Source organism: Bombus huntii, chromosome 9 (genome assembly GCF_024542735.1).
Source record: "Bombus huntii isolate Logan2020A chromosome 9, iyBomHunt1.1, whole genome shotgun sequence".
In the NCBI taxonomy this organism is placed as follows: Eukaryota; Metazoa; Arthropoda; class Insecta; order Hymenoptera; family Apidae; genus Bombus; species Bombus huntii.
Genome location: NC_066246.1, coordinates 9989246 through 10005333, shown reverse-complemented (window position 1 = coordinate 10005333; position 16088 = coordinate 9989246). Strand labels below are relative to the sequence as shown.

The 16088-nt window shown below is 33.6% G+C and overlaps 2 protein-coding genes across 9 annotated transcripts; one reads left to right on the top strand and one right to left on the bottom strand.

The window, feature by feature from the left end:
* The first annotated feature begins 2631 nt into the window (after nt 1-2631).
* LOC126869726 (inositol 1,4,5-triphosphate receptor associated 2-like) lies at nt 2632-12923 on the top strand. 7 transcript variants are annotated; one of them, XM_050626629.1, is made up of 13 exons: nt 2632-3120; nt 6178-7003; nt 8432-8630; nt 8731-9083; nt 10115-10314; nt 10710-10737; nt 10834-10974; nt 11260-11489; nt 11690-11801; nt 11929-11991; nt 12087-12163; nt 12290-12517; nt 12675-12923. In XM_050626629.1, the coding sequence occupies exons 2-13, from the start codon at nt 6437-6439 to the stop codon at nt 12799-12801; spliced, it is 2325 nt and encodes a 774-aa protein (XP_050482586.1). In that variant the 5' UTR covers nt 2632-3120; nt 6178-6436; the 3' UTR covers nt 12802-12923. The 7 variants fall into 7 exon arrangements, with proteins under 7 accessions (XP_050482586.1, XP_050482584.1, XP_050482585.1 ...); XM_050626627.1 differs by having other exon boundaries at nt 12087-12193; XM_050626628.1 differs by having other exon boundaries at nt 2633-3120; nt 12287-12517.
* Nucleotides 12924-12938: 15 nt separating this feature from the next.
* Nucleotides 12939-15892, bottom strand: LOC126869732 (TAF5-like RNA polymerase II p300/CBP-associated factor-associated factor 65 kDa subunit 5L). Of its 2 annotated transcripts, none has more exons than XM_050626641.1 (10): nt 15512-15892; nt 15257-15414; nt 14813-15152; nt 14467-14699; nt 14169-14351; nt 13923-14075; nt 13721-13868; nt 13423-13591; nt 13166-13349; nt 12939-13088 (listed from the first exon to the last, which is right to left on the bottom strand). In XM_050626641.1, exons 2-10 carry the CDS (start codon nt 15358-15360, stop codon nt 12956-12958), a joined length of 1647 nt encoding a protein of 548 aa, XP_050482598.1. In that variant the 5' UTR covers nt 15361-15414; nt 15512-15892; the 3' UTR covers nt 12939-12955. The 2 variants fall into 2 exon arrangements, with proteins under 2 accessions (XP_050482598.1, XP_050482597.1); XM_050626640.1 differs by having other exon boundaries at nt 15516-15892.
* Nucleotides 15893-16088: the final 196 nt, after the last annotated feature.

The window sequence follows — 16088 nt, the reverse complement described above, 5'->3', positions numbered from 1 at the left end:
ACACGTCGATAATACGTAGTTGACATTAATTTAACGATGATTCTTGACGTACTGTTAATTACGATAATTGGAGTACAGTTAACGATCACGCAACAATTGATCGCAGTTCAGATAAAAATTCTTACATAATATTAAGTCAGTGAAAACTAATGGACACTTACAATAGATTTTGAAGCAGCCATCGAACAAAATATTATTTCTTTACGTTTGAAAAGCATAGTTATTGTATAAACATGACAATAACGCGACACTTCTCTTTGTCGTTGGTTCAAGGACCTCTGTCACAAAGCTACCTGAATGATACCTCATCGTTCGCTTCCATATCGTTCAAAAGTTTATATAGCGTCCAAAGTTTCGAGTGCTACATGATGATACTTATTATTATTAGATAATACTTATTGTATTAAATAAAAATTGTGTTCATTTATAATGAAAATTTAATTGACCTACAGCTGAATGATTTTGTTCCAGTCAAAACGAAATACAGGGTGGTTGGTAACTGGTGGTACGTAAAAAGAAGTCGAAAATATAGGATAAAAATGTTTCGTTTGAGGCTTTGTTTTCGAGAAAATCGACTTTGAATTTTCGCTCGGTACGCGTGCGGTACGTTATAACGGATCTCATTGTAGATCGTTGTCTCGATGAAAAAATTTAAAAAAAAAATTAAAAACAAATTTTTATTTTATATTTTCGACTTCTTTTTTCGCGTAGAATCAGCCCCTTTCCGCTTGTACCACCAGTTACCAATCACCCTGTATATTCCGTGAAGTACATTTTACCGAAAAAATAATAGTTTCTGTATAAAGAAACTAATAATAATAATAATATATTTGTTGCATCGAGACTTAACGTTTACAGTGGTGTGTGAAAGTTTTTCGCGTAAATTTTGCACTTTATATTCCAAAAGCGATATCTGAGAAATGTTTACTTACCAAAAGGTATAAGAATAAGTTAAACAAAACGATAAAACAAATAAACCGTTATACGGCTATATAATATTAGTTAAAATTCTTTAAAATATCATTTTTGAAATATAAACGGGAATCTTTTATATATTCTGAATTCGAAATAATTTCTTAATGACTCACTTATATACCTAAGATTATATATATTTATATTCGACTCTAAATAAACCGAAGACTGAAGAATTTTGTTCGTGTCAAATTAAAATATACTCGGTAAAATATGTTTTATCGAGAAAATAAAAGGAACGAAAAAATGAGAAATCCGCACGCAGAATGCAAAGTTGGGTCATCGTTGGATGACCGTGAATGATAAGCATTTATTTCTGTAACAAAAGCTCGTATACGTAAATGAAGAATTTCAGACAAGTTTTCCTGCTTCTTATCCGAATTTTCTTTTTTCCTCGATATTAAACCCGTGAGAATTAGATCTATGATATATTATTAGTCATCAACGATACATAGAAATTATATATGCAATGGCTTGCATTGGTAGTTTGTTCCTTATTCAGTCACCTAGATTTTATTTCCTGGTAAACTTATTCACGTTCGTTTACATCAAACAGAAAACCGCGAAATTACACGGATATTTACTCGCAGGGTTTCCCATAAAAATAGAACTTGGGGGTTCACACATGTACGACATTGGCCTGAATACCTTCCATGAAATGCACTCGCATAAAAATAACCGTGTTTCCTTGAGATCGTATTAAAAATCATAATCGTACGTGTATCACGATGAAGTTGCAACTTAGTCTCTCCACTTTGTTTCCTTATAAGAAATTCACGTTAATGCTACAATTATCCTGATCTTTATGGCCTCATGTTGATTTTTCAAGAAAATTTCTGATTAATTTTTACACGTACGTCATAGAACCCATAAATATCAGCCACTGCATTCATAACGATAGGAAAGACGAACGATTTTCTCGTATTAACAAATGAGCGTCGTCTCTTTATAAATTACTAGCATATAGCGCGCAACGATGATAAAACGTATATGCAGCTGAATGAATGAAAGGGATCCATAATCGAGCAAATCAAAAACGAAATTAATGAATAACTGAAAACCGATATCCAGGACAAAAGGAAGATTTGTTTCGCGTTAAAAAATCGTTAACATTTCGATGGAAAATATCCAGTTACCAGCTTTGATATTCTCTGTCGTATGAAATTTTGTATTTTTTATAGCATACTGTCGTATGTAATGGAAATGTATGGAAATCTGTCTATATTTAGAAACACGCAGTAATTCCCAATTATACTACTTTACATAAGTTATCTAATATTGGGTTAATGCATGCGACTATCGCAATTATAGAACAAAACAAAAATAAAATACAATTGCCTTCTGATTCATTAGTGTTCACCATTTCTATCCTAATTACTCTATTTGCAGTGTTCCCAATTATTATCGATCGTAAATTTCACTGATCACTGTCTGATTCTATGTTAGAATAAAATAGAGTAAATTCAAAGTATAAAATAATAAACGCCAGTACTTATGAAACGAGATGATGGCATTAATACTTCCTACATCTTCAATAAGCAATAAAAAAAACTAACACTACTACTGTAAGCGTGTCAGAGGCGATTTATGCTTCATACAAATTACCAGAATGCTTGAACAGATATCGTTTGTGATTCCCCGGCTGCGTCTAGACGCGTGTTATAATGTACGCGTGTACAATAATGCACATATACCTACCGAATACGTTTCGAAAACATTTGAATCCGGATGAAAAAAGTATGAAAACGCGAAAGAGATACGAAGGAGGAAAACGGCAGTGGAAGAGGTGAGAAAAAGAGACAAAAACCGGTATAAAGGTGGAAAAAGAGGGAAGAAGTTCGAAAGGCGAGGATAGAGCCTGTCGGAGAGAGGATGGTAGAGCGAGAAAGAGAACAGTTTTACACGCGTTCGCATTCAGTGTGGCTGCGGCGTTCGTGCCAGTCGTATTCCGTTGCTTGTTTTCAGCTTTTATTACTCTATTTCACATCTATGACCCTGTTGTTGCTGATTTAAACGAGAATGAACGACACGAAGCACGCAAAACCTGATTTCCGTCACCATTTTTCTCTATGAGGGACACGCGAATAAACGATGCGCTCAGATCCAGGAACACGTGAATCTCCAAGTCGTTTAAAATCGCAACATTAGGTAAGAGAAGCTTTATTTTATAATGATGCGTTTTATTAACCGCTGTTCCACGTATTCTGCCATTACGCCGACCTGTTTGATAAAAATGTCCCATCCAATTAAAACTAAATTTTGAAACTAAAAGAATCCGAAGTTTATTATTCCCTATGTGCCATCTTCATTTCGCGTTATTCGATTAAAAATAATTAGTCGTTATTTCGCAACAGCTTGTATAACGCGGCTTTACTTAAGAGATAAGAAAACAAAGTCTTCAAAGTCTGTGGACATTTCCTGTTACGAATGGTATTTTGATATTTGCTTGCATATCTTGAGCTCGCATGCTCTTTTCGATTAAATCTTCGGCGTATTAATAGCGTACAAAATATAAAATTGTAAATGAATTTTTACAATATGAATTATTCGTAAGCAAACGTAATATCCGTCTTGTGATTTTTAAACGAACGGTGCATCTTGGAAAATGGGAAAGTAAACCAGCTACAAAGCTACTAAGGAGCTAACTTCGATATTCACCAAACCGAGTAATCCGCTGTCTAAAATAGATATGAGCGCAAAATACTCGATGCAATAAATAATTTCGTAATGTTATCTCAGTTAGAATTGCTAAATTTAATTTTTCCGTTTTGTTTTCATTAATACAGTTTATCGGGGTAAAGTAAGGCTGTAAGCTCGCATTCAGAAGAAATGTAGTTTAGTATACTTTTACTCTCAATATCTTGTGAACGCGATTCTCGTCGAAGGCAAGTGGAAAGAATACGGAGTTTCCCGCGCCCCTCGGATCAGATAAATCGGTACTGGTGAAAGTTACGCAAAATCTCGTTCAATTAAATAACTCGGACGGAATGATATACATTTTCAAGTATCCTTTTGACTATGTAAAAATCGTTTGTTCTAGCTACTGTCTCCTATCCAAATTCTCGCGACGATGCACACGACGCGTGACTAATTTCCGCGCGCGTGAAATCGTAGAAATATTTAATGTTATTATATATAATTGGATCTTTTCTCCATCTCAGTATCACGGTCAAGCTAGAGCGAACTTGTACCTTGTACTTAGGTAATACTACAGTAATAAATATGAAAAGTGACGTAATCTGATTAACTTAAATCAACCATAAACGATGGACAGTCTAACCAGTAATATCAAAAGAATTAGATTTTTGATAGAAAATATCGTTAACACTACGAACTGTACGTATTAAGACGTTTTATTTTCTAGCTATTTTATTAATTATAATTTCACTTGCATCGCTATGATCTCATTCGCATCCCTTTCTAATTTATTTATATCGTAATATAAGTACGATATAATAATCACAAATCTTTTCTATGATATTGAATGAAATAATAAAAATATTTGTCGGAGTTGTCCAACCAATGTAACGAATAGATGTTTTGATACTTATATCTGGCAGTTTACATCTACGAAGTTCTAGGAAGATCGAACGCAACTTATATACAACTCATCCGTTAAAGTTTTCGACAAATATATCGATGTCAAACGGAGTGGTTTCTGAGCAAATAGTAGCTGATGGCGAATATTGTGTCGCACGCGTGCATTCACGATGGATATTTGCAATTGCAATTAAGACTTGTTGAACTATATAGATTACTGCTCGCGAGTACCCAGATATTTTAGTTGATTCGAAGCACGGCACATAAATAAATAGCTTGTAGAATTAACAAACAGTAAACTGTAATGATACGTTTAAAAATTGCCCAACAGTATATTAATATCCAATATATCTATTGAGTTTCGTCCAATTTTTTAAGTATCGCTGCTTGCATATTAACGGTCATGGTCCTTTTATAAGCTTAGAAGAATTTTTTTATTTTATCTGTATCTTACAACTAATAGACAGTCCGGGAATAAAGAAATTTCTCAAATTTGTTTTGTTATAAATCTTCTTGAAAAATCCGTAACTTGTTTGATTCTTATCGTTAGAGGCGCCAGTATTTCATTGCATATTCACTAGTCTGTTTAAAATCACTTTTCCAATGTCATAACGATGAATTATCAATAACGGAAATGAAATCCTCATTTACCAACATACAATTCTTTTATTCGCATCGTTGATTGTATCAATATCAACGGTATGTCTATCAGTTGCGACTCCTAATTCAAAGATTAAAAAATCGGAACTTTGTCAAGTACCAAGACAATTCTATAAGATTTGACAAACTTTGTTATTGTACATAAATTTTGAAGACAATATTCAATACAATATTAATACAATATTAATACAAATTACACAATACAAATTAGACGATATTAATTTTGTAATTAAGGCACTCGATCCTTCTTTGCAATTAAAACGTATCCCGTCAGAAATGAACAAATATGCGAAATACTTTTGAACAGCGATCTAAATCGGCGAGCTACATACACACGTACGTACGTATGTCTTAATTACGCTAACGCGTAGAAGTTGCGCGCAGGTTTAACATTAGACCATCCAGTGGCAAGGACAAGCCAATTTATTCCTTCAATGGTATGATCGCCGCGCTAAATTGGATAAATCGGTGACGGTCCTAATTAACGTACAGGCCTAATGTATGCAAACTGTTTATATCGGCAGGAGGAAAAGGCAACTGTAAAACGGACCGCGCGTTCCCATCCTCGTTGATTAAAATGTTCTGGTTCATTTGACGCGCGGGTCGCTACACTCTTTACTCGTTGACATTGATACGCCGCTCGGTATTACGCAATAATCTCCTTAGCACGGTGCTGTTAACTATGTTACAACTTTCCGTGGGTGTTTCGCGAACTTGCCCGCGCTGGGAATTGAATATCATACCATAACCGCGTCTCTTGCGTATGCTGATTTCTCATGGTTCTACAATGCAGATAGATTATTCTAATTGTAAGATAATTCGAAAATATTCCAATGTGTGTGTATGCGTGTATGTGTTCATATCTTTCTTTATAATTTAAATAATAATAATAGTAACGATATATCTGTGCTTGATCGAGGTTTAATGGCTAATACGATCTTTAGACTTAACTCATTAAGAACCCAACATTGCGGCAACGCATCTGATTCTGTAATTTCTTTTCAGTGAATTCACATTATCGAATTCCACTAAATTCATCGTAATCGTGAAAAATAATCGCAACAATTTGCTGAATATCTTGTTCGTGAAACGAATCTCCACGAAGATATTCACATAAGAATCCATTAATCTAATTGCAATATACAAATATGATACCAGAGAATTGTGATTTAAATAGATAAGAAAGAAGTGAAACGTCCAAAAGGAATAGCGATATCACGGTGAAGAGCCGTTAAAACAACCCGTGGAAATTAAAAACCATCAAATGGACGAATCCACGAGTGATAATGAGAAACAGCCTCGATCACAAGAAGTGGACGCAGATCAGAAGCAACAAACCTCTACAAAAGCGACAAATTATATGACATCGAACGACACTGACTTATCGAAAATTCCAAAACGAAAATTGTCCGTATTTTGTCGATCGTTCGACGTGATCGCACAGGTCGATCAAGAGAAGGAGAAACAGACGCTGGATTTTCGAAGAACGTCAAGCAGCCCGTCCGTACAAATCGAAAGAACTCGAGAGGACGCCGATTCGAAGAATGGTCAGATCGATCAACAAGCGAGCTTGCAGGAAAGACACTTCGTCGATGATTATCGTTCATTGAACGAGAACGGGAAGTTTTTGAGCTGCTCCTCGCCGAGTCGGCTCAGCGAAAAGCCCTCGTCGAATAACGGGCAAGTTTCGAAAGCTGGATCGTTATCTCCGATAGGGTTCAAGCTACCTCAAGTTCTAGAGGACACGATCGTCGATAATTACGCCACGATTACCGAGACGTCAATCGGGAAACACTATAAGTTGAATAACAATGGGAATTACGAGTACAAAGTAAGCTGTAACAAAAACTCATAACAAAAACGATCCTTGGCTATGTTTATCTTTCTTTATAAAAGCGAAATAATATCTCAACGTCTTCGATCTATTAACTGGGGTAGACGAGACTAGCTCGTCATTCAGATCGTAATCTTTCAGTCTTAATAATATCTTTATCTAGTACTTCTTTATACAGGATGGTTGGTAACTGGTGGTACAGGCGAAAAAGGGGGCGATTCTACGCGAAAAAGTATAGAATAAAAATTTTTCGTTTGAGGCTTTGGTTTCGAGAAAATCGACTTTGAATTTTCGCTCGGTAACCGTACACTTTATCACGTCTCGTTATAACGGATCTCACTGTAGATCGTTGCCTCGATTGACGTTATTTTTTTAATTTTTAAAATTTTTTAAATCTTAAATTTTTATTCTATACTTTCGACTTCTTTTTTCGCGTAGAATCACCCCCTTTCCGCTTGTACCACCAGTTACCAACCACCCTGTATATGTTTGATTTTATGTTTAAGATAAAACGTATAAAACGCGTCGAATTCGTATTTGCATTCGATTTGAAATCGACCCTACTGCGGACTTCGAATTTATTCGACAGAAAAGATTTTTAACTTTTTTGAAGAAAACATTTAACGTAGAGCAACGTTAGATATATGTCCGGTTAAAAGACAATCCATTTAACGAGTTAATTTTTGTTCGATATATTACAATGAATAAATAGAATATAGAAGAAAGCGTTATTATCTAAAAGATTGGAAAACTTAATAAGGACCGTGATTGTTATGAGTCTCCCGATTTAACTCTTAATGGTTCCTGTTGGTATTTTCTCTTGGAGGATATTTCAGTCGGACTGTTTTCATGGCAAACTGATTCTCTGATACGATTTGCGAGTCGAATTAATTTCGTAGAACTTCGCTGAATCTACTGCATCGAAAATATTTTTCTTAGGATTATTCCGGTCGCAATGAAGAACGAACTCATTCGGAAATGAATCCTCTTTTAAATACTTCTGCGCGATGGTTTCCTGATATAACTATTTTATTTGATCATACATATTTGTTTGTCGATTTTATACAATTGAAAATGCTCAAACGTTAAATCTTCTAAAACTCTTACATATTATCATATTATAGCAATGGAATAAAAATTCCTTACGAATGATCTGTGGCTAAGGGTTATAACGCAACGTGTACAGAATTCCAAAATTGTATCGCTTTCACATATCATCTCGAAACCGAGAAAAAGAAGGAAAAGGAACAAAACCTTGGCCCAATTTCCAGCATCATCGTGTATTCCACAGAACTATGTTATATATATTACATGATTTATCAGACAGCTAAACCGAGTCTAGTCTAAAGTTAGAACCCACCAGTGGACCGTTAAGAGTTAAAAATAATCTTCTTACTCTTAATGATTGTTGTCTTTCGATCACAGGTCGCCGACGAAAGTGCCGTGATCAATTCGCGCCAAACCAATTCGTCACCCGACCTAACCAATACTATTCGATCATTCGCCAAAGAAAAAGTTGGAAACGCCGAAACGAACAGCTCTGCTGCCAATGGAACGGCCGAGCCGCAACATGGAAATTCACCGCAAACGCGTTCAGCATGTTCGCGAGCCATCACGTGCACCGGTAAATCGCAGAAAGTCTATACACAGCTCGATCAAGTTAAAAAACCTAAAAATACAATAAGATGTATATTGTTGGAGATCTATTTCTCTCTGATTCGCAGATCTGGTTAAGATCAAAGATTCGGAGTATCCCCGCTCGTTTGTGAACGCGTCGGGTGCCCGTCGTCTTGGGAAATATACATCAGTCGATGCCGAAATGTCGAGTCACGAGGATAGCTCGATGGGTTCCGATAGCGAGGACGATTCGATCGAACGGACCGTGCACGCCACGATATGTACGCGAAACGAGACGAAGAATGAGAGGTCACGATCGAAAAGTAACAGCCCGTTGTCACAAACCTTGTCGTCTATCTCGATGGGTGAACCCTTCAGGAAACTCAACTTAAGGGAAATCCATGATCAAAAAGTGGCGGAGGATGTTGAGGAACTTTGTCTGGAACGAGTGGAGCGACAAGTTGGTAATCCTTTTAAAATATCACTTGTTCTTTTTATTCCTATAGAAAATATACTTGTTTTCCGTAAAAATATCGAAACGTATATCACTGGTGACAAGCATTAAGACACCTGCTGATGAATTGAGCGTTGTCGTCATTTCTATTTTCTGGTTACTTTGTCATAGATTTGTCGTTTTATTCATTTAATTTTATTCTCATCTTGTTATACATTTGTATAATTTATTTATTTTATGCTATAATTGTAATGTAGTAATTAATTGATTTTATGGCGTAAAATACTGGATGACATAAAGTTAAGTTTTCAATAAATATAACGAATAGGTGTCCTAATGCGTACGGTGGTTACACGAAATATGTATAATCACAGAATATGTGTTTAGATCCTGTTATGTAATTATAAAGGTTCGATACTATGAAAATACGATGCAGAAACTGATAAAAAGTCATTTTGTAGGAAAACAAAGGCATTTACTTCACATGCAAATACTTACAATGTATGTACTTACAATGTATATACGTGCAATGTAGGTAGATTGAACATTATTCTCAATTATCTCTCGAAACGTATTAAACATGCTCGTAGTTATTTCTGCGAAATGAATGATTTACCGCTAGACGGTTCCGATCTTAGAATATAATCTAATCTGCGAGAAAAAAGGAAGAAAAATTGATAAACTGCGCTGGCATTTGCGATGGAGACCTTCGGCATTGCCAGACGTTTGAAATATTGTGTATGTATGTACCTTGAGTCGTAGCTGTACCACATGGTCGCATTACATCTGGCGATCTATTCCGTTCGATAGGAAAAATAATATTTGTTCTAGAAGCAAAACGCGAAGCACATATAACAGTTCGGGAAATTCGAAATAAAGCGTACGGACGCTTTTACTGAAATTCCCTTTCGATTTCGCGCATTGAGATATTTATAGAGAAGCCGAAAAACGCTGAAAACTCGGTATCGGTTTAAGAAACGAAATGATATTCTTCGCGAATATATGTGTGTGTATCGTTTGATATCGTTTGCCACTAGAAACTTTTTGCCGCAAGGAGATCTCTGTCGGAAGGCGACTGCGAACGATACCATCGTACGAAACGTCGTTGCAGATGCGTCAAAGAAGAGGAATCGCTCGATGAAGAACAAAAGGAATTTCCAGCTTTTCCTAGCTTCAACGACACTAGGTTACAAATCATGGGGTTATCGTGCTCCAATGATATAGACAGTGTATACAGGTACACACGAGTCAAAGTACTATCTTTTTAATTTATTCCAGTGTATATTCTCTATGCGAAAACCACAGGGGAAACATACGTACGTCACATTTCATCTTTTTCACGTGGATGCAATTTTAAAATCCACTATTTCGTCAACCAATTACATGCTACTAAAATAGTTCTTTCATTGAATATGAAATTATCAAATATTGAATATTCTATTTGCTTGAATATGGGACTCGTCTCGAAAAAAAGATTAAATCATTAGAAATCCTTTCATCAATGATTTTCTGACTCGATTGCATTCGGTCCAAGATAAGCGCGAGTGCCCGACTGTTTTCGTTGAACGATAGCGTATATGCATTTTCAGATCTGAATTAATTCTATCTCTTTTTCCTCTTTGTTTGTTACAGGGAAAATATACCAGAGAACGAGCTCGAGGTTAATAAGTTATCAGATATACGTAACATTACGAAATTAACGAGTGTACATTTAGTTTTATTCTGTGTAAATATCGACCCGCTTTCTTAATTTCAGCGCAAATATATTGCATTTTCGATAGGACTTAGTACGGATAGGATCACTCTGCATAGGAGGATGGCATTGTCGCTTCGTCAACGAGATCAATCGGAACGAAACTTTATGAATGAAATTCAAAAGATGCAAGAAGATATAAACGTAAATATAATTTATTACCTTCTTCCATCGCTCATCGCTGTTGTTCATGAATCGATCTCTTGTCAATTTTCCCAAATATCAATTATACCAATTATAAAAATATATAAATATATATTTTTGAAAAAACTAACTTGTCATAGCAATAAATTAATACAGCCAATTCATAAAAACTCAGAAAGCGTTAATATTGAAACCGTTTTACAATTTTTGAAAGAATTTTATATGTTCAGAGACTATTAATCATTATTATTATTATTATTATTTACCTGTTATTTTCCGTTAAAGGGTCTGTGTCCACTTTGCACGGATCAAGAGTCGATAGACAAAATAGAAAACGTCCGTCATCAGTTAGACATGATAGCACGCTCGGCCCATAGAGTTTCTTGCGCCGCTGAAACACTCGGAGCAGTGTACCAGGAGCATAGAATCTCTCGAGCAATCTTCATAGGTGACAAGTATTTGCAGTTATTGCGATCCAGATGCGAAAATCTGGCAGCAGATATCGCAGAAGTCAAGTAAGCATATCCCTCAAAACTTCCTTTTGTTTATTTATCTCATTGTGTTTCTCGCAATATTCGTAAATTAAATTGGTATTCTTCTCATGCTGAAAAATAAAATATAATCATAATTAATTGTCAGAAATTATCTGCCATAAAAAATAATCTTCTTTCTTTTCAAGGCGATTTAATAATATTTAGAAATTATAATTTTTCAGACAAATATTGTTGAAGAACAATATCATGATAGAAGAAACTACTGGAGAGGTGGGAGATGATTTACCTAAACTTAGATACAGAAATGGATTACCCTGCAATAATCGAACAATGGTTTGAAAATTAGTAATGTATTAGACAAGATACAATATATTGCGCTGGTATATGCGCGAAATTGTAGATTTATCAACAGAATATGTTCGCTATTAATTAATTCTTTTTTAACTAATTTTATTTACAGATGACTAGGAGAAGAGCGAGCATCGCTACAATTTCGCGACCCTTGAGTGCACAGGACATAAAGGCAATACTTTTCGTCATACTATTATATTTTCTATGTAAAAATTACAAGAAAAAGCTACAGTTAAATAGAGAAATTTTTTCTTTTTTTAAATTCAGGAAACTCCTAGGCAACGTAACTCTGTTTCCGGAAGAGTTAACTTAAGACGGCCATCGTTATGCTTCGAAACGCAGAGGTGGGAAAACGAAAAATTAAACCGAACGGAGTTTGTACTATTTTCTTATTCCGCTGACTAACAATAATAAAATATATTTAAAACGATAAGAAAAATAAATGAAATGATGTTTCCATATTTTAGCAGCACAAATAGTGTTGTGGAATTACGTGACATTTTTGAGCACACTGAGCCGCGGAGAAATTCCATTGAAGAAAATAACAATCTCTTAAGAAACGACCAAAGTAATAACATTAGTAGTATGAATTGTAACATAGCCAGTAATACAAGGGATAAAGATCGATCAATTATCAAACAAAATTCTTTCTTGGAATCAAGTGTAACTAAAACTGTTGAAAAGCAGATAAAATCATGGTAATTACTCATTTAATAAGAAATGGTATATAATTAAATAAAAAGTAAATACAGAAACGTATTATTAGTTCATATTAAATATCTAAAATTATAATGAAATATAAGAAAGCGAACTTTTCAAAAAATACTTAACGTTTGTTAAACGTTTTGTTTTCAGTATACGAACAACTGAGCCTTTACGAATAACTAGAAATATCGAAACATGGCGGTCGATATTATGGTTTACATTTATCTTTTTTCTCGGATTTTATGCCAAACAAATTACTTCAACATTTGTTACATAATATATTAAATGGTTTTAATAGTAAGAGTTAGCGTTTTTGTGTTATGGTGTTGCAGTATTAAATATATATTTCCCCGTGTAATAACACTTACAAGGAATAATAAAAGACGGGATTTACAAATATATCGTATTTAATATTCTTTTCTTTCCGTATATTACAAATTGTCCACTGTTCCAATGCACACGAGCGAATTATTTTTATTGTAATAACGTAAAGAAAGGATGCTCGAGCAATAAGTTGAGAATATTTGTGGTGATTCTGTTTCAGGTACTAGACTTGATGAATTGCTGTAAAACAGTACACTTAAAATATAGTTTCAATATTAAAAATAAATATCTTTTCAATTTGTAGTATTGAAAATTACCTATTAACAATTTTAACATGATCATGTGTAGGCCATAAACGAATAGTGCCATCCAAACTTCCACTGGCAATGTATTGACCATCACAACTCCAGTCTAAATTCATAATCGTGTCTTCGTGGCCTTTAAGTTCAGTTAACAATGCGTTAGTTGATAAATCCCAAATAGAAATAGATTTGTCATCGCCTAGAATAAAGTCTCAATTAATAAATTACAAAATACATATTATTTTACGAAATATTATTATAAACTGTCTTACCTGCAGCTGCCAAATATTTCCCATCTGGACTAAAGGCTAAACTATAAATCGTTGACTGCGCGCCTATATATACCCTTAATAAATTTCCGTCGTCCTTATCCCATAATCTCACAGTCTTATCAGCAGACCCAGTCGCTAAATATCGAGCGTTTGGGTGAAATTTGACACACTACAAAATAATATAATATATAACAAAATTAATGCAAATTTTAAATTTATTTTTTACATATTTTTTTAAGTATATGAATCCTTGAATATATAAAAGGGAATATTTTTTTTATATATTTGAAATACATACATTTATATCTAAAAAGTGACCGGCAAATATACGCAATGGAAATATCCTATCTAAAGACCATAATTTGGCAGTTCTGTCATGAGAACCAGTTGCTACATATAGATTAAATACACTAAGATCCATACACCATATAGGATAATTATGACCACTGTAACAAATTACATTTTAGTTTTAGTGTATCATAGTCAATTTAAATACGTACCTATAAATTGCGGCACATGTGTAATCATTAAGTCTCCATGCCCTCATATCTTTATCACTAGATACAGAAAGTAATATATCCGATTCTGGAATAAACCTTAAATCATGTACAATATCGGTATGTCCTCTAAGTATCACTGCCCCTCCTTCAATCCTTAAGATGAAATACAAAATTGTATAATATTATATTGTTCTATGTACTTAATGCATTGAAATTTAAAATGATTTTGAAATTATAGGAACTTACATTTCATCTGACGTATCGTAAAATTTATGTAAAAATGGAATATCAGAGGCAAATGTGAAGGAAGGTTCTTCATACTTTGGCTTAATTAATACTGTTTCATTTATACCCCACAGCCTAATCTCTGTAGTACTAAACCCTACTGCTAATTTATCCATATTGGGTGGAATGGCACCACTACTTGCACTATAAAGATAAATAAATAAATTTTATATGACTTCTGCAATTTTCTAATTATTACTACATTGACCTTCAACGAAATTAATTTTTTAGATAAATAAATTCCTATATATGTAATTACTTTTCAACAGCATTATTTACTGCAAATATTCGTAGAGGTTGATGAGCATTATTTCGAATTAATCTTATAGCCTCTTGTAATTCTCTCATTTCACGGTCAGCTCCAGTACCTGATGGTTGTTCTACATATCCATTAATCCCCACCTCAGAACGTATACTTGCATCTTCACATCCTTCTGTGTCTGTTTCAGGCACATCCATTTTCTTAATTATTGTTACATGAGTGTTTATTATCTAAAAATAAAATAATTATTAAATTATTATATTTTATATTATATATATAACAAAAAATAAAATAAATAAATAATTATTTTGTAATCAATATATAACATTTTTTATAATATTACCTGCATTAATATTATATGACCATGTTTTGAGAGAAATTGTTGAAGACATAAGTGAGCAACATCTGACATATCCACTTTATATTTTCTAGTTCTAAATGAATTAACTAAAGGTCTTAATTCAATATCTTGTACTGAAAATACACTGGATAGTTCTTCTAAAAAATCTTTCTCTGTTTCACTGTTGAATTCATTTTGATGTGATTTTAGAAATTGAATTGCTGCTTGCCTGTTACCAGTATGTAGCATCTCTAAATACAAGTGACAAAATACAGGGTATAGAAGCCCTTTTAATTCCATTTTTAATTTATCATCGAGTACAATATTTACCCACATCTTCAACCTAGAGAAAAAAATATATTTTAAAAATGAAATCTCTCAGTAAAGATTATATATAATTAATTTAATATACTGAAACAGATATAACAAAAATTTAAAGAGATATACCGTTGATACGCTTGATCTGCAGCAGTAACATCAATGCTAATGGCACTAAAAATGATTGAATTATCTTGGGAAGTGGCAGAAGCAGCAGTTGCACTCAGAGTCATTTCATCACTTGTTCGGCAATGTATTTGATTGCCTTTACAAAAAATGTCGCTAGTCTATAATAGATATTTGAAAATAACAAGAGGTTATGTCAATTTAATAGTTGTAATTCAACTTCAAAAAACATTTTTTTAGTAAAAATAAGAACGTAACCTGCCTGATAATGACGTCGTTTTAAATATGATTCAATTGTAGCATTAATTAATTCACTCTTTAAACGTTTCATCTTTTTGAGATTATACGTTGGTTATGTTCAAATGAAAATATTTAACCATAAGAAAAACGTCAAATAATAAAAATCATTGAAAGTACGTAGTTTTAACAATTACTTAAAAAACCAATTGAATGCAAATAATATTCATATTTTGTCAACAATTAACAGAACAGACATCGAGTTTGAATAACTGCTATTATTATGTATGTTTCCATTAATGAAGTGAATTGAAACTTGAATAAACATTCAATTAGTAATGTTCGGCATATTGTTTTCATTACTAATTCCTCTTAAACTTTCATACTTTATTCAACCTTATTTATAACATATAGATCTATAAACAAATAGTTGCCGCTCGCCAGTCATTCTGAAAGTCAAAAACATATCTTTCCCCTAGAAAAGTACTTCTCATGCTTGAATTATTTGGGCACGTGTTTCTAATTTATGCATAAATATAAAACAATTAAATTTTCCATTAGCATTTAACATCAAATTGGATTGCTATATTTCTTATTC

Bases quoted from the DNA above. Each gene is read 5' to 3' on its own strand.
- LOC126869726 (XM_050626623.1), top strand. From the start codon at position 6,437: ATGGACGAATCCACGAGTGATAATGAGAAACAGCCTCGATCACAAGAA. The intron at 11,992-12,086 runs GCAATACTTTTC...TTTTAAATTCAG, and splicing joins TGAGTGCACAGGACATAAAG to GAAACTCCTAGGCAACGTAA. The intron at 12,194-12,286 runs GTTTGTACTATT...TCCATATTTTAG, and splicing joins GAAAAATTAAACCGAACGGA to CAGCACAAATAGTGTTGTGG.
- LOC126869732 (XM_050626640.1), bottom strand. From the start codon at position 15,584: ATGAAACGTTTAAAGAGTGAATTAATTAATGCTACAATTGAATCATAT. The intron at 15,153-15,256 runs GTATATCTCTTT...TTTTTTCTCTAG, and splicing joins GCAGATCAAGCGTATCAACG to GTTGAAGATGTGGGTAAATA. The intron at 13,089-13,165 runs GTAATTTTCAAT...ACTGTTTTACAG, and splicing joins CATGTTAAAATTGTTAATAG to CAATTCATCAAGTCTAGTAC.